General features: G+C 43.2%; 1 protein-coding gene across 1 annotated transcript in view; it reads left to right on the top strand.

The window, feature by feature from the left end:
• The first annotated feature begins 2,513 nt into the window (after window positions 1-2,513).
• The window catches only part of TSPAN5 (tetraspanin 5), an 85,668-nt gene continuing 69,419 nt past the window's right edge, over window positions 2,514-18,762 (top strand). The window contains exon 1 of the mRNA XM_086611445.1: window positions 2,514-2,756. Within this exon, the coding sequence (XP_086467571.1) occupies window positions 2,676-2,756 (81 nt within the window). The 5' untranslated portion in view covers window positions 2,514-2,675. The remainder of the gene's footprint in view (window positions 2,757-18,762) is intronic.

Genomic DNA, 18,762 nt, shown 5'->3' with positions numbered 1-18,762 from the left:
CAGAGAGGCTGCTGCAGGTGCTGAGGACTCTGTTCCAGCTGGCATTCTGAAAGATCAGTCACTTGCATGAAAACCGCTCTGCTGCCTTTACGGTCTGGTTGCTCGTTTCTGAGGCTGCACAGAACCACGCGCACAAAGGGAGCTGAAAAGAGCAGGGTCGGTTCTGTGCTCAGTACTCCCTCCATGTGAGCAGTCAACCGTTAACATCAGACGTCCTAAGTTCTCCTTAAGCCGATCAGATGATGGGACAATGTGAAATGCTTTTGACTTCAAAATGACACTTGGCAATGATAATACTATTTTCGGCTGAGAAAGCAAGTGATGTCATGTAACACAATGACATAATCGATAAGTTGCATTTCTTTTTAAGTTGTCAATTGGGAATGAATGGATTAACAGGGAAACCATCTGAGATTGTTGCCGAGTTTATTGTAATAAATACTACTCTGCAATATTTTCCTGTTGCCTGTGAAGCATTAAAATGCTAAAAGGTGCCAACACGTGGTGTTAGTAGCGTGTTGTGACAGTAATATTACAAATGTTTGTACAGATTGTCACCAATATTTGAAGCTGCTTGTAAAAACAGCACTTTTATAATACATTATTACCATACCCTGCTGTAAGTGGTGATGTGCTTTTACTCATTAGCACAGAACCTACACGTCACTAATTATTCACCCTTTTCTACCCTCTTCCCATGGATGGTCTTGCAAAGACACAGTGTTAACAATACTTGAACAACAGACACGGGGATAATGTTCATGTGGTAAACTATAAAGTCATTTCTCATTTACCAATAACATTGCTTATTTTCATTGATCTCTTTCAGCTGATGCTTTTTCTTTTCAACATCTACCAGACCTGACAGACAAATATATCCCTTCTCTCTCAAAAAAAAGACACATGACAAAGGCCCCATAACCAAAATGATGTGAACTTGAACCAAAGACTACCTTTTGTAGTTCTAACAATATCGTACTTTTGAAATGTTTTATCTTGCAACTTTGTAGAGATGGGAAATACAATTTATTACACAGTCTTCCATCTTTTGAATTAAAAGTATTGCACTTATAGCTGGACCAGGAAACTCTGAAGACTTGAAACACTGAAATAATGACATTCTTCAGCAAAGAAATGCTATTAATTATGCTGTTAATGCCAGACCATGGGGACTCTCGAATTCCCAAACAGTGTATGAATACAACTAAGCCATGCAACTTTACAATTGTCAGGTTCAATATAAGTTTGGACTACGTTAAAATACAAACTCCAAAAAACATTATAAAATTAGTTCTTTGTACGCTCCTGAGCGTGTTGCGCATACGAGTTCATGTCAGAGGTGATCCGAAGGCCCCCATTCAGAATAACCTCCACAGAACAATTATGGTCTTGCTCGTTCTCATCACCGCAGTCAACCTGGAACCGCGCTGCTCTCCCGGCTTTTCTCCCCGTGCCAGCTCTGGAGCACTGTCCTGAGTTCCCTCAGGCGAGCCAGGCTGCGTTATTCCTCACGGCCTGGGCACTGGCCGGCCTGAGTCACCCCCCGGCTGCCCTGGCACCTCTAGGCGTTGTGCAAAGCCGCGGCTGGCGCAGCCCGCCGGGGACTGTGCCGAGGGAGGTGCCGAGGGAAGAAAGGATGGAAGCAAGCCCGACGTTGGCTTACAATCCCGTCACGAGGAGACGGGTGCGCCGAATACCGTTACTCCTCACACAAACCGAACTTCATTGACCTCAGCCTGACAGGTGCGGCCCCTACCGCCCGCCCCGCCGGCGGGCTCGCCCCACCGACCAGCCCCCAACTCCCGCCGCCAGGGCCGCCCTAAACGGCCGCCCCAACGGCCACCCTGAGGCCCACCGGCCCCGTTATGTAACCGAGGCGGCAGCGCCAGCTGCCAGGCCGCCCCCCGCCCTCGCAGACAAAGGCCGGCGGGCACAGCCCCCCCCCCCCGCCATCAGCCCCCACGGGAGCCCCTTCACCGGAGCCCCTTCGCCAGCCTCTCAGCCCGCCGGGCCGCGCACGGTACCACGCCACGAAACACGGCGGGCAGAAGTAGCCGCCGCCGCCGCCCCGCCCTCAGGGAGCGCGAGCAGGCTGCCGCGCAGTCGGATTGGCGGAGCGCGACGCCAATCACGCTGCCGGCGCGACCAGTAGGGCGCCTTTCCTCATCGTCCCTCCCCCGCGGGGCGGGGCGGCCGTTGGCGCTGCGGGAGCGGGGGAGGGCGCGAGCGCCGTGCGCGAGGGCTCGCGGCAGCTCGCGGTGTCGGCGGAGGCAGCGCCGGGCTGCGGCGGCGAGCCCCGCGCTTCTGCCCGGGCGCCTCCTTCCGCGGCGGCCGCCCCTCTCCTTCTCTCCCGTTCCCCCCACCTCTCTCGCCTCCCGCTGCGAGTAGCCGGGGCCTCCTCCATGCGGGAGAAGAGGAGGAGGAGGTGGGAGCTGCTCGCCGGCCATCCCCGGCGTCCGGCAAGTCGGAGCCGAGCCGCCGCCGCCGCGCCGCTCCTGCCGCATCTCCCCACGGCGCGCAGCCGGCGCTGAGCCGTGCCCGCCGCGCCGCCCTCAGCCCCCCTTCCTTCTGTTCCTCCCCCCTCCTTTTTTTTTTTTTTTTTTTTTTTTTTTAAATTTTTCCCGTCGTCGGTTCTCACCCTGGCTGCGAGCAAAGTGTCTTCATGAGCCCAGAGGATGTCCGGGAAGCACTACAAGGGGCCTGAAGTCAGTTGTTGCATCAAATATTTCATCTTCGGCTTCAATGTCATTTTCTGGGTAAGTGGGCCGGTCGCACGGCGCTTCTTGTCTTCCTCTGCCACCTTCTCCTCCTCCTCCTCCTCCCCCGCCGCCGCTCCCGGGCTTGGCACGGCCAGAAATGAAAACCGAGGGACGCGTGAAAGCGGAGCCCGGGGGTCGTGCGTGACTGCTGGGGGTTTGAATGGGGCTTTCGCGGGGGAGGGGGATGGTGGTGGGGGGCGCGGGCCGGGGGTGCCGCCGTCTCAGCCTCCCCCCTGCAGCCGCCTCCTGCCCACCCGGCTCCGGCTCCGGGTAGCCCTTCCCCGGGCAAGTTGGCGTGCTGCATTCCTGCGCCTTCGCAGGCTGCTGATTCCTCTGCCCTTCCGGCCCTCCTAATTGCTTTTGTTGTAGGTGCGAAGAGGGTTTCTTGCCTCTTTCTCTTTTTTCCTTTTCGTTTTTTCCTCCTCCTCTTTCCTTCCTTCGCCGTCGTCTGCTTTGTGGTGGTGGAAGGAGCAGCACCCAGGCCTGGAGAGCGAATTGATCTGCGTGTTTTCGTTCCGATATCCCTGTTAAATAAAAATAATAATAGAAAAATCGCAGCTCAAGTTCTCTGAACCGTGCTGTTTAAGGCAATGATTACACAATGATGAGGCTGTGTACAGCCCGGGTTTGTTGTGGTTCGCTATTACCACGTAGTAGTAGTGGCAATGGAGGAGGGAGGAAACAGTATTCCCACCCGTCCCTGAAGTGCAGACCCGTGGCAGGCTTGGTGGGGCATTTGCAGGGATTCCTGGCTGTGCTGTTTGATCTCCTGACTGCACGGTGGTTTGTTGCACCGTTCTAGCACTGACTGTAGGAGTAGGCAGAACTGTATAGCGAGATGTAACCTGCATATAATAGTATTTCTAGCATCTTCTCACTACGTTGGGTTTGAAAGAGAAGCAGCTGCTTTCCGATGTGTATGCCAAATTTTGTAACCACAGGAGGAAAGGATGAGCGTTCTCACCCACACATAAATTGTGAGGTTCTATCATTGCATAGAACGTTGAAGTTGGTTGAAGGCTCTTACATGTACTATCCTCCTCTTTTCATGAGATATTCGCATGAGAAGCATGGACAAACCCAGGTGGCGTGAATGTGTTTTTGAGGGGCTTTGAAGGCAAGTTGAGTACTGGTATAGTGGCTTCTTTAGACTAGAAAGGTGAATTTGGGGGAAAAAAAAAAAACCCACCTTGAAATCTTATGGATGAAGATGGGTAAGAACAGAGGAGAGAACTTCTGACTGATACTAAGCTTGTGATTGTCACCTTGGTGAGAATAGAGGAGGGTGGTTAGATGGCTAGCAGATATTCAGAGCTAACCTCGTGTCTGTGTTCCTGGAAAGTAAAGACGTCTGAAGAGGATATTTTGGAAGGATGGGAGTTTTGGTTAATTATGCTTTTATAGTGAAATACCTTTCCTTAATCAAGATGGTAAGCTGTAAGAATGAAGTTGAATGCAGTTTTATGTCAGTGTTTACTCGGCCTAAGGCTGACCTGTGGAGATGAATGGTTGCAAGCTTTGTAGTGTGCTGACCCTACGGTAGCTTTTTATATTGTACTGTTTGCTCTGTTTTTAGTGGTTGAGTTTGCCAAGGTTCTTTTCACTTGCCTGTTTTTTCATTTTGGTTCCCCTGGGCGTATGTTGCTGTGAACACAGATGTTTTTCAACAGGGAACAGAATAGTGTGAAGAACACTTGTGTGCTGTGTCCTTGGATTGAAAGTGGGAGAATACGGTGAAATATACGTAAACATGTTATCTTGCTCCTTCAGGCTCCATACAGTCTATAAGATGCTGTATACCATGTAATTTCCTTCATCTTGTTCTCTGAAGGTTAATGTGCAGATGGTGCAAGTAGGGAAGTGGTATCTTATAGGTATTTTTGGCTAGTTTTCTTATTCTTGCACTGTTGAGGCTGATGCAGTGTAGCTTGTGCATGATGGCAGATGTTCCACTGTTGTAACTGAATGGGTTAAAGAGTATCTCACTGAGCCACTCGGCTTTTATACTGCTGGAATGCTAATCTGAAGACCTGAGTAATCGCCTGCTCTGCCCCATTTGCTTCATGTGTGGCCCTTGCTTATAGATCTCCCCTTTTGCAAAATGCCAGTCATCTCATTTGTGTCGTTGGCTAAGCTTCTTGAAGTCCACAGAGACAAAGCACTTTTTATAGAGTTTAGTCATTTCTTCAGAATATCGTAATCTCTTTATGAGGAACCCTGCGTTTATTACCATGTCGCTCATGATTTGGAGTGAAAACATAGACAGTTACTCTTGTAGAATACATATTAATGTGGTTTTTACTGCATTAATAGCAAACCCTTCAATAGTCTATCGTGAAAAGCTGTAAATGAAAATTGCAAGTTCGGTTGGCTGTTCACAGAAAGTGATAATCAGAAATAGCCGCTAAGGTAGCCATTGTAGGTAGATTGAAATGGTGAAGAGGTCATCGTATTAACCCCATGACACTCCCCAGGGAGCTTGTAAACATGGAGACACGTAGAACACCTTTGTTAAAACTGCTACCTGAGCGTTGATATATAGTGATTTTAACATACATTTTAAAATTTTAATGTAAACAAACAGCAAAATACTCTCTTCTGCATCATAAAACAATGGACTAAAAATGAAGAGAGCTGAGTTGGAAGAGTAGTGATTTTGACAAGAAAATTGTCAGTGCCTTGAACAGAGGAATGTTATAGATCTGCAATCCACACTTGATTCCACTGACCTTAGCCCAATCGGAAAGATACGTAGAAAGCATTGACACCTCAGAAACCTTTGCTTTATGTGGTGATTCACTGTAAGTTGCGAGATATGCTGCAATTATGATACATCAGCATATTACAAGTCATAATTCGTGTTTTAATTTGCTTGGCATCTGCTAGTTTTGATGGGAACCATATGGGAGTCTAAATAGTCTTCTGAATTACAGGAAGATATTGGGAAGAAAACTGAATAAGGTTATATAAGTGCGTTATGGGAAAAGTGTTGGAAAAGTGCACTGGCCTTCAAAGGAAAACAAATAGACTGTTTGTTAAATTTCCTATGTTAGTTTGCTTTCAAAGGGGCAGAAGATAGTTTTCTGATGTCAACTGTTTTTCAGACATCCATGAAGGAAGTTTTGGCTATGTAATTTTCTCTTGCCACAGTGGTTGGGACAAAAATAAAAAATCTTTATGAAGCTTGTTCCATGCAATTTTCAAATGCATTCTGTAGCATTTGATCTTTTAAAAATTGCATTGGGAAGATGCCCTTGCGGTGGAGGTAGAAGCATTCTGTTCATTGTTCATTCTCCCCCTCTCTATGATAAAATGATTTTTTTTTTTAATTACTTAATAGCACAGATAACTTTGAGAGCATTTCAGAAGTGGTCTTGCCAGAAACAGAGCAATGCTTGTCTTGGGAAAATACACAACTGTTTTGTGACAGTGAAAGGCAGTGATGTACATATTGACGAAATAGGTGCATTGTTGTGAGCTTGGGATTCCTGAATTCCTCAGTGTCTCTTTCAGCAGATGTAGCCCCAGTCGTTTAAATGCACATACAAATATAGTAACTCTGCTGACTCGAGGAGGCTTGCTTCAGATTTGTGGAGGTTGTTCTTGGAATAAAGATTTTCCTTGCCCTGCATTCACTCATAACTTTGTGGCAGGCTATATCATTGGTTATACAAAAAGAAAGAGGCGAGGAACATGGGTGAAGCTTTTTGCTTTCTCCTAAGTATTTGTTTGGCCAAAACTCGGTGTTTGTAAATATATTACTTTTTAAGCTCTTTCATGTTTCTAGTTTATAAAAGATTGAAGAAGAGGAAGGGCACAAGAACTAGAAAGATCTAATTGTGATTGTGTGACCTCTCATATTTGATCTCTACATAATTCCAATAATGCTCACTTGAAGTATCACATGCAGCTTACATACTTTTATTCTGTGTAAAAGATGAATTTGGTAAATGTATTTACCAGTCTCCCACCTTGATTGAATTGTCATAGTAAGTTTTACCTGGTGGCACACCTATCTCAAAGTATGAAGAGTTAATTTTGAATCTTTAGTGTCCCAATCAGAGAAAAGATGATGCATGGGAGTGGCACCCAGAGTGCAGGCAGTCCCAACAGAACGCTTCTGCAAGTGAAACATTTTTTGAATATTTGTATGTACAAAAGCAAGTTATCACTGGTTCTAGTCCTGTTCCCCTTGTTGCATGTTGATAATGTTTTCTTAATAAAACCAACAGATCCATGCTCTGTAACATTGAATTTGAAGGTGGTGTTACCTTAATCCAGTAAGGCAGTCTTTTAGTGATAAACTATTTGGTGTATTTATTACGTATTTACATATTCAGCTACAATGTGTGATACAATAGGCATACATGGAAAGCAAGCATGACCTATACTGGAGAAGAAAGGCTTTTTTTCCAAATGGGAACCCAGAAAACATGTTTTTGAAAAAACAATAATCAGCGCAGTAGATGTAGGGTAGTTTTCAAATGGGAAATGTAGGGGAGAAGGTTGTTAGATTTTGTTGTTGTTTTTCCTGTGTGGGGAGTGGAAAGAAGAATAATGTAAGGAACTTCTTTGTCCTCTCCAGTGGACAGGAGTTTGAAAGTAGGTGTGTAATTTGTTCTTAAAGAACACGGTCTAAGACCTAGTTCCATAGATTATAATAATTCTGAAGTACTTCTTAGCAAACTTTATTTTTTTTTTAACTCTGTAAGACGCAATAGGTAATGATTAGTAGAGGATAAGAAACCTGGACTTACAGTTAGTGAAACAACACTTCCTTTTCTTTTGAGCCCTATTCCTACAAACAGATTTTTTTTTTTTCTTGACAATGCATTATAAACTGCTTTTGGCACCAGGACTACTACAAGTTATGAATTCGGAGCAAGAAGCTGGTATCTTGTTAAATGCTCAGTCTAGGTACTTCAAAAGTTTATATTCTGTTAACTGAGGACAGTAACCTGTGAAGATTTGCTGTAAGCATTTAGAATATAATGTTTTGCTTCCAGTTAAAACTGGAGGTAAGAGAGAATATTTTTGACCCAAAGAAGTCTCCTGACCTAAGTCTGTGAGTTAAGGAATTCCAGTCTTAAACTATAGTGCCTTCTTACTTTGCATTGACCAAAATATGCAGCATGTTTCTCAAATGCAGGGCTAGTAGGCTGTCAACAGGACTGTAATTGTTTTATTGATTTAGGCAGGAGCAAGGAGCTGAACAGCTCCTGAAGTAACCCTGCTCTGTTAGTCATGACCCAGAAGTCACTGTCAATGTTAACCATTAAAGTGCCTTCCAGTACGGTAATTTTTTTAACGCTTCTAAATATCTGACTTTTTCATTAGCTAGCATTTCATAGTGACTTTGTGCTCCTGTACAGGTTTCCATCTTTTTTCCACTTAAAAATTAGCAAATACTGTTGTAATGCAATAAAGAAAGAATTAGAACAAAAAAAGCTTATCCATTTTTACCACCGTACTGAATTGCATTCTACTACAGTTTACAGTGCAAAATCCAGGAAAACATAGATTATTCTTTACTGGTTTGAGGCCTCATTTGTTTGTTTTCCATTGTGCTATTGTGCAAGTTTGGAAAACATCCATTTTTTTGTGTTTGTGCTGCTGCTTCTGCCAAAAAATATCTTCTCATGGATCACGGTGGATGTAGATTTCCACTGATTGCAGCATAAGGGTTAGTATGGGTGGATGTCACTGTTGGTACAGTGCTTTGTGTTGCTGCTTCTGTAGCGTACACGAAGATCTCGAGCAGTCCAGCCTTCCCCCTACACCAGTGTTTAAAAATGTCACTAAGCACTGGGGCTTGCGGTCAGGGGTGCTTCATTTGGTATCAAGCTCTGACTCAGTGTGATCTCATGTAGCTTCCAGATGGCCTGACTTGTGGAGATGCTAAAACCAGACAGATCCTTCTCCTTTAGCTGTATAAAATAAGTGAGGCAAATGGCAGTAGTGGTATTTATTTATTTTAATAAGGATCAATCTCCACATCGGATTCTTCAGCTAATGTTTTGACTTTCCAGTCGCTTTCCTCTGGACAGCATTTAGAGTAAGTATTTCAGCACACACAGAGGATCTTATGAATGAACTGTCAATTTCCCACAGAACTGGGAAAAATCAATATGCCTCTTCCAGGTCTTGAAAATCCCTCTGCTCCTAGTGAAGGCTCCATTACATCAAATCATATTAAAAATCATTTCAAGCAAAGTTCCTGATGTGTGATGATGGCAGGTTTTTTTTTTCTTTTTTCTTTTTGCAACAAGGCAAATATATGTTATGAAAACCGTTTGTACACCTGTACCTGTTGCCATCTGGTTTTCTCAACAGCAAAACTTAGGGAAAAAAATCAAAGAATCGTAGGAACTTCTGCCTAAATATGTTCTCTTTCTCCTTACTAGGCAACTAAAATTATTTCTAAAAGTGTGTGGTGCTTCTTTATAGTATTGTATTCAAAGAAAGAATTAAGAAGAGAGTAGATGCCTTTAGGTATATGAAATAGTTTGTGTTCATGGATGCTTCTGTTTTGTTTTCCTGAATACAGTGTTAATGAGTTAAAACCCGAGTATGGCTACTGTGGTAGCTCCAGTAAGTTATTGTTATAGGGTAATGAGTATGATGTAAATGAGACCGCAAGGATGTTTGCAATAATTCAGCCTACTGGGTGTTTCCTGGTGTTAGTGGCTTACATTTAATGAGAGTCCAGCTTAATTTACTTTGATTTAGAGAAAAATCTTCCATGACGCAGAACAGTATTTCATGTCAGGACTTTCCTTCTCTGTGTCAAGAGGGCAAGCTCTCTTAACTGAGCTCTGGTGCCCCAAGCAAAGAGGCAGCAGCACTGTGTGTGGGTTGTCACCCCTAGCAGATCCACCTGGTATCTGTCATTTTGTCAGAGCCTGCATCGCAGGTTCTCCCTGTTGGACACCTTTGCTTTATGTGCTCGTGTGCAGGGCATATGTTTACTTTTCTGAGGCTGGGTTCTCTGTGTTTCCCTCTCACTTTTCTGCTGCATTCTGTTTTCCTGCTGTGTTTGAAAAGAGCTTGAAGGGAGTTCCCTCTATGTGCTGTAAATGGCTTGTATATAAAAGCAGAGAAGCTGAGGAAAAAAGTTGACAGATAATGTGTGGTGAAGGTTTCGTTGATTCCTGCCATGCTTCAGTTAACCCTGTCGCCTCATGGAAGAGCTCTCAAGTTTATCTTTGCAATGCCCATGTGGTTAGAGTATTTCGGACAGGAGAACAGAATTTGGAAAAAGCGATGATTCAAAACATTAGGTCCTCCCAACTAACAAGGGAGAGGGTCAGCAAGTATCCTGGGCCATTCTCAGCCAGGAGTATACCAGGGTGTTCTACTATGCACAAAGCAAAGATTTTAGATTTTTCAATTCTATTTTTTTGCCACTGAAATAAAAAAATGGAAGGGTTCCCTTTTACATGTAGGTAAAAGATAGGATTTTGTAGAAGTTGTCTTCCTGGCTGCCAGTTTACCTGTCTAAAGGAATAAGTGTGAATTCAGTCAGTCCAACAATAATTACATATATATTTAAACTTATCAAAAAAGAAGAGGGAAATTTTAAAATTAGAAGTCTGTTTTCCAAGGAGTTATGTAATTCGTTTCTACATGAAAATTCAGCTATATGGCTTCTTTGAAGGCTATGAAAATATGCATATATATATAAAAAAATGTCATGGAATCACAGAATGGTTTGAGTTGGAAGGGACCTCAAAGATCATCTAGTTCCAACCCCCCTGCCACGGGCAGAGAAATCCTCCACTACGCCAGGTTGCTTAACGCCTCATCCAGCCTGGCCTTGAACACTTTCAGGGATGGGGCATCCACAACTTCTCTGGGCAACCTGTTCCACTGCCTCACCACCCTCTGAGTGAAAAATTTCTTCCTTATATCTAATCTAAATCTACCTTATTTCAGTTTACATCCATTGCCCCTTGTCCTATCACTACATGCCCTTGTAAAAAGTCCCTCTCCAGCTTTCCTGTAGGCCCCCTTTAGGTACTGGAAAGCTGCTATAAGATCACCCCAGAGCCTTCTCTTCTCCAGGCTGAACAGCCCCAACTCTCTCAGCCTGTCTTCATAGCAGAGGTGCTCCAGCCCTTGAATCATCTTCATGGCCCTCCTCTGGACCCGCTCCAGTAGCTCCATGTCCTTCTTATGTTGGAGATTCCAGAGCTGAACGCAGTATTCCAGGTGGAGTCTCAGGAGAGCTGAGTAGAGGGGCAGAATCACCTCCCTTGGCCTGCTGGCCACGCTTTTTTGGGTGCAGCCCAGGATACGATTTGCTTTCTGGGCTGCCAGCGCACATTGCCAGCTCATGTTGAGCTTCTCATCCACCAGCACTCCCAAGTCCTTTTCCTCAGGGCTGCTCTCAATCCATTCTCTGCCCAGCCTGTACTTGTGCTTGGGATTGCCCCGACCCACGTGCAGGACCTTGCACTTGGCCTTGTTGATCTTCATGAGGTTCTCACAGGCCCACCTCTCCAGCCTGTCGAGGTCCCTCTGGATGGCATCCCTTCTGTCCAGTGTGTCCACAGCACCACACAGCTTGGTGTCATCTGCAAACTTTCTGAGGGTGCACTCAATCCCACTGTCCATGTCACTGACAAAGATGTTAAACAGTACCGGCCCCAGTACTGACCCCTGAGGAACACCGCTCATCACTGGCCTCCACTTGGACATCGAGCTATTGACCACAATTCTTTGAGTGCAACCACCCAGCCATTTCCTTATCCACCAAGTGGTCCATCCGTCGAGTCCATGTCTCTCCAATTTAGAGACAAGGATGTTGTGTGGGACAGTGTCAAATGCTTTGGACAAGTCCAGGTAGATGATGTCAGTTGCTCTTCCCTTATCCACCAATGCTGTAACCCTATCGTGGAAGGCCACCAAATATATCAGGCATGATTTGCCCTTAGTGGAGCCATGTTGGCTGTCACCAGTGACCCCCTTATTTTCCATGTGCCTTAGCATAGTTACCAGGACTATCTGCTCCATGATCTTGCTGGGCACAGTATGTATGATTGCAGTTATTTATTAAGATCCGTTTTTTATCAATATTGCTTGATACCACAAACATCCTCTTGTTTCTTTCTCTTTCTGTGGGCACCCAGGGGGATGTGAAGTCTTGCTAATAGTCTAATTCCATTTTGTTTTTCCTCTCTGAATGACTGGGTGACCTGTTTCCGTAGCAGAGCCACTTCCTACCTTGGTTATAGCAGTAGTTTCATGACTGATTTTGGTGTGCTGCCTTGCAAATTCTGGTGTCAAAATGAGAGCAGAGGGCTGCAAATGGCTGAGGCTGGCACAAGGCTGCAGAACCAAATGTGTTGGTACAGCTGCAGTGGACTGATAGCATTCAGCTACCACATCTGAACTCTCATCTGGGTCAGTTTCTGTTGACTTGCTGTTTGGCTGCAAGAATGAAGTGTGGGAAGATGGTAGGACAGACTTTGGCCACTTCAGGGATCTCCTTGCTAGAGTACAATGGGATGAAGCCCTGAAGGGAAGAGGGCCACAAGAAAGCTGGTTAATATTCAAGGATCACCTCCTCCAAGCTCAGGAGCGGTGCATCCCAACAAAGAGAAAGTCTGGTAGGAACACCAGGAGGCCTGCATGGATGAACAAGGAGCTCCTGGACCAACTCGGGCACAAAAAGAAAGCCTGTAGAGGGTGGAAGCAAGGACAGGTGGCCTGGGAAGAATACAGAGCGATTGTCTGAGCAACCAGAGATCAGGTTAGGAAAGCTAAAGCCCTGATAGAGTTAAATCTGGCCAGGGACATCAAGGGCAACAAGAAAGGCTTCTATAGATATGTCAGTGATAAAAAGAGATCTAGGGAAAATGTAGGCCCTCTCCGGAAGGAAATGGGGGACCTGACTACCAGGATATGGAGAAAGCTGAGGTTCTCAATGATTTCTTTGCCTCAGAGTTTATTGTAATGTGAACTTAATTTGAACTTAAGTTTAAGTGGACAGCTCCATCATCTGCTTCTCTGTCTTTTTTTCCCTTCCCATAAACCTTATTCCAAACATCATGCCACTCCCTGTAATAAGGTATTTCTTTGGAGTGGCTCACTGGAAGGAGTGGCAAAATGATCTCTCTGAAGAGAGTTCATAATGATTAACTAGTCCCAAGTAGTATCCTTTTTGATGGCTTTGTTGCAAACAAGGTTAGTATGCATGTAATGTTGGAAATACTTTCATATATTATATATATGCAAACAAAGTTATATGTATATACAGTAACACTGTATTTTTTTTTTTTTTTTAAGTATTACTGACTTGCTAGGGCAGAAGTTCATTTACTTATGTGCCTAAAAGCAGGACTTGAAGGGACTGGAAACCCATCTAACTGCTGTTACATGCAAAGACGGACTTTTTGCACTGATCTTCCTCTAGCTGTGTTCTACTGTTCTGTTGCTGTTGGACCTCTGGAATGGTCACCAGTAGTGTTCCCACTTCAGCTACATGGGGATGAGTGTGGTTTAAAAACGTTGCTTTCTTTTACATGTAAGCAGGCTCCCTCCTCTTACAAGATGTCTGCATGTCCTGTTATTTTGAAGATAGGCAAAACCGCTGCCTGGGTAGTCTAAAGGTGGTGGCGACTGAATCAGTGTTTTATTCTGCAGGATCTTTTCCATGCAAGTAACTAGAGTGTTTGACTCAAGAACACAAGCCAATTACATTTTTACACGGTTTACATTCTTGCTGGCCTCTGCTTTCCTTCATGTTTCCTAAACCGCTCTCATACTTGTGGGAGAAGAAGTAGCTCCTGAGCAGATGCAGTTAATAGCTTTGCATATTAAAGAAAACCAGTATCAGTCTTAATGAGACTGATACTGAAGGGTTCTTGCCACTGTAGCGGGTGAATGAGTTGTGGCTTCCATCTGGCCATTTTTGTCTTCTGTTGAAGGTACTCTCCTATGCCCCACAGATTCATGACCTGATCAGCTGTCAGGCAGCAGTGCCAACCTCTGACAGAGGCAAAAGGACAGCTGTGGGCAGCAGTAGCTTTTGCCTTCACCTATCCTCATCACGGAACTGTGTGTGAGTGTGTGATTTCCAGTGAATTCGCTATCATCCAGTATTTCATATACAATTTTAAATGTCATGCCTAATAAATGACAGCAATAATATACTCAACTCCACTTTTGTGGTTTGCTTGTCAATAGCAACTGATTACTGCCTGGATAGATTACCATTCCTCTTGCGAATACCTGGTGGTTGTTGGTTTTGCCTGCCTCTCCATTTGTGCTCTACTCCAGCTTGCAGAGGCTGTTCTCTCTGTTCCATTCTCCAGAATAGCCCTTTTTGTGTCTTGCTATGTGTCTGTACCTGTTCTTGCTCCTGTCACCTGGAATTGAAAGCCGAGCCGAGTTCTGTGCTCTTAGCCCACAGCAGCCCCTGCTCAATCACTGCCATGCTCTGAGAGGGCTTCCTACAGGGGCAGTTTGCTGTCTCTCTTACTGGAGTCCAGCCGCCAGCCCACAGGAGAGTAGGAAGGAGAAGTAAAAAAACCACACTGAGTTTTTTTGTACGGCTTTATAAAGCACTTCTACTTGACGACGTTTTTCCATAAACGTGCCTTTTGTCAGTGTAACGCACAAGCCTCTCCTTTTAAAACAGCAAGCCTGAGTGTTGGTGCAAGCCCTCCCAAATAACACCTGCAGAGATAATCCTTCTTTAGTGGATGTGTCAAACTATAAGGCTGGTTAATATCAAACCATACACATATCTCTGGCTCTGAGGTAAAGAATTTCACATTTTTAGCTTCATAAACAATTGCTGCAGAACTGAGTGGTGTAGAATCAGGTGAGGTGGAATGTATGGGGCTATGGTAGAGGCTGGCACGGTCAGCAAAGATTTGGGGGATGTACTGTGTCCCCTATTTGAACCATGTCAAAGGCTTGTTTCTCTTGAAGTGTAGGGTCTCAGTGATGTTACTTGAGGCTGGAGTAAAGGACTGAAATTTAAAGAGGCTGGTGGTTGTTGTTGCTGCTGCTCTACTAGTTAGAAGCATACTGTAAAGTCCTAAGTATTTTAATTTGAGAGTTGACTCCTTTGTATCTTTGGAGACGTATCAGAACTTCAGTGAGTACTGCTATTTGTGTAAATCTCCTTAGTATACTAGTGTCAGATTTTCTTTTACTCTAAAAGGCTATCTTGTTCTAATCTGCTACTTTAACGTGTCCTTAAAATGACTGCAGGTGATATCTATGGAGCAAGGTAGAACAATTTTGATGTAACTGTGTTGTCAAAATTGTTCATGTGAGCAAGATTAGACTTCTAGTTTGAGGAGTTTGAAGGACTTTATAAAGATGGACTTTGCATTGTGGAGTGGAATTGGACTTCTGTATAAATGGTAGTGAGAAGAGAAACCTGTAACTTTTCACAGAAAGAGCGGGAGTGGAATACACCACTTGTTCATAAAGCAGAAAGTATTTAACTCTGAGAATGTAATATTCTAAAAGTGAGAAGGTAGTCATATTTTGTCTGAATAAAACCTGCCTTGTTTTCTGTTCCATCTTCATGTTGCCTTTTGGGTAGATATTTTTCTGCAGTTATTGTTATCAAAGTGCCACTTTGGGAGGTTTCTTGTCATTATTTTGCTGTGTTTTGTTAATGAAACTTTAGTTTAAAAACTCTCTAGCTTGAAAAAAAAAACCCACAAAAAGGCAAACCAAAACAAACGTACATAAAGATCTTTCAGAATTCACAGAAAACAAACTGCTGATCAGTTATTAAGTGCCTTCCTTCTCCCTCATCCACTTCTGATGCAGTATTAATTTTGAATGAGCCCCCTGCTTAGCTTGCCTTCATCCAGTTGGGGTATAGAGCACAAAGGCTTTCCCCACTGTCAATGCCTGGGCCCTTGTTACAGGACTCTGCATAAGAGCAGCTCCTGTTCACTTCAATGGGAATCACTTGGTGGCAGCTGCGTAATTGGTTTTCAAGCAGTCTTTTATTTTATTATTTTTTTTAGGAAAAAAAAAAAGGGAGTGGGTGGATAAGTCCGAAGAGCTCCCCCAAACAAAATGCTGAAAAGACTTTCAAAAGAGCTGGAGCAATTACTTCAGTTGCCTAAGTAGCTAAGAGCTGACAAAAAGGGTGATACACTAGTCTAACCAGAAAACTCTGGCCCAGAACAGTGGAGCCTGTCAGGCAGTGTTTCTGCTACTTTGTGTCTCAGAGTAAGCATCCTCTCTGGCCATTTTGATCCTTTAAATGAAAACTTCCCCTCGATAATAGGAGCTATATGTGACTCTAACACTTGTAGTAGCATTGAGAGAACTTAGCTATTGAAGCACACGAAGTTCATCCACAGCAGACAATCGTGATTGTGTTCTCTCTAGTTGTAGTGGTGTGCTTGTATAAAATAGCTTAACATGTGATGAAATACCACTTAACAGTGGTTTCTGCAGGCTATGTGCCTTGCCACCGGTCTGGGCAGCAAGCTGGTCACCGCTGTTGTTTCTTGTAGCTAGCGATGCGTGGTAGTCTTGAGTACTGATTCCTGCTTTTGCCAGGCACATGCATAGTAGCAGCGACTTAATGGTAAATCTGTGTCGGATGAAGCTACTGATGCTCGTCTGTCAAGTACCACTACTTATGTGATCTACCATTAGCCATGTAAGAAATCACCACGTTTTATTAATGGCTTCTGAACTTTAACAACATCTTAGGCTAAAGATAATGGCTTCTGCATGAAATACGTTCCATTACTGCTAATGGTGTCTTACTGAGTAAGCTAGTGTGGTAGATAAAAGAATTTCTGTAAACAAAGCATAAAAGAAGCTGTGATATAAATCAAGCCTGAAAATCAGTTTATAGCTGAATGGAAACTGAACATCTCAGACTAGTTTTGCTTATGCTTTGATGATTGATAGAGAAAAGGTAAAAACAGTCTGTCTAAATGCAGAACTTGATGAATATTGCATTTATTTTCTACTGTTAGATTGTTCCAGTGGCTTGTGGTAATGCAATATGAGTAGATAGTTATAGTCTGTGCTAATACCAATGGTTTCAATACTATTAAGAGTAAACAGCAAAACCCACCTTCCCTTTTGCCTTTAAGGAAGGTTTTAAAGAAATGTAGAAGTGAGGCTTATTGATGGCTTTCTTAAAAAAAAAACAACACAACAACAAAATGCAAGATTAACATTCCCTGCTTTTAGACTCATCATACCACCAAGGTAGATGAAGAACTTTGAGCTATTGCACTGAATCCATAATCTACTAGGTTGTCATATACCTTCAAATGCAACATTAACCTACAGAGCCAGAAATTGCTCCAAGGTTCTGGAGGACATGTGCTGAGCCTTGTGTTTTGACTTTAGATTCAGTGCAGGGCAGTTCTCTAAGGGAAAGAATCCTGCTCTTTTTTTCTCTAGTGTGTGAAGAAACAATCTATCAATGCACCTACAACTGTATTAAGCAAGTTTAAGATAAGTTTTAATGGTAAGGAATTGAAAAAATGTTTCTTTGAAGAATGTGTAGTCTCAATTTCTGTTAACTTTGTGTGCCTTGACAACTTCTAAATACCTAGAACACTTTTTTATATTAAAGGACTGTGTTCTGTATGGTCTGAACGATGTGATAAAAAAGCATCTTTTTTAATATTTAATTTTCATCTTGGTTCCTATGCAATTCAAAGGTAGTTTGGAGATTTGATGGTTTTGTTTAAGAGGATATTTCAAGATGGTGTCTTTGCCAGAAAAAACAGCTTCAAACAGTTTATGTGGCAGTTTGCAGCGTAAGTTACGGCTTCATAAACCACCTGAGGGGCTGGTAAAGAGTGACATGGGAGGAAAATGTCTCCGCTCAGGTGAGGACGTGGCTGGGGAAACTGTAGACCATTTTGCTGCTGAAACACCTAACTGGTTTAGCTGCCTTGAGTTAAAGCTGTGTGATTTTTTTTTTTTGTGAGTCCATGTCAAACACAACCCTGCAATTAGTATTTGGCATAATTAGTCATTTCTATGGACAGACTAAATCTGAAAAAAACACTGTAGACTGAACAATGTATTCTCTTGGAAATATTTCATCTTAATTAGCTCTTAAGTCTGTGGATGTGTTGTCATTTCCCTATTGTTTTCAACATCTAATACCTTTGATCAACCCCAGGCTGAGTTAGGAAAGCCTAAGTAGCAAAAGGTATGTTGAAATCTGCAGAGCTACAGTTACCTACAGAAGTAATGGAGACTAAACCATTAATAAAGATGTCTGGTATGACCCTATATGACCCAATATGCATGGTAAAGGCATGCTCCTTTCTTTCTCCCTTGAGCTTTGGAGTGAATGTGTAAGTGTCTAATGAAAATTCTTCTCTCCAACTTTATCTGAGATAATTCTAGCAGTTTGGACTTCATGGTCTTTGCAGACTGTTATGAAATTTCAAAATGAGTTCTCAGTGTTTGGAATGAGAATAGGGTGAGGTTATGAAATTGTTGTTTGTGAAATGCTCATAACAAACTATAATCATTGGTGAAGAAACTGGGAGCAAAAGGAGTAATACTCTATAAGTTTCAAAGTGAGTATTGGAAGTAATTTTCTAAGCTTTATTAAAGGTGGCTCTGAAATTTTCAAGAAATTGTTACTTTAATAAGAATGTGTAGAAGAATTAAAATGTTCATTTAAATTCAGATACAGTTACACTAATAAATCAGTGTTTTGCCTTTAATAAGGGAGGACACTTTATAGTAAAAATAAAAGGGAGCGTTTTTTCATTTGGATACAGTGCAATAATAAAATTTGCACAGGGCTGGACAGAAAGTTGTTTTGTAACTTTTGAGTGGTGTACTGGGAGGTATTCTAGTCGAGCTCCCCTTTGCTCTCTGACATCTACCATTGCATTTGGGTTGAAGCATTTTCTGATACAGAAAGGAACTAAAATAAGATGGCACTCTCAAGGCAGTTCTGGAAGAACCTTTTTAGAAATGCAACAAAGAGAACATAACAGTGATCGTACTGGACCAGACAAAAGAT

The sequence above is a fragment of the Tauraco erythrolophus genome, chromosome 5, assembly GCF_009769465.1.
Source record: "Tauraco erythrolophus isolate bTauEry1 chromosome 5, bTauEry1.pri, whole genome shotgun sequence".
Taxonomy (NCBI): domain Eukaryota; kingdom Metazoa; phylum Chordata; class Aves; order Musophagiformes; family Musophagidae; genus Tauraco; species Tauraco erythrolophus.
This window is presented reverse-complemented; position numbering and strand designations above follow the sequence as displayed.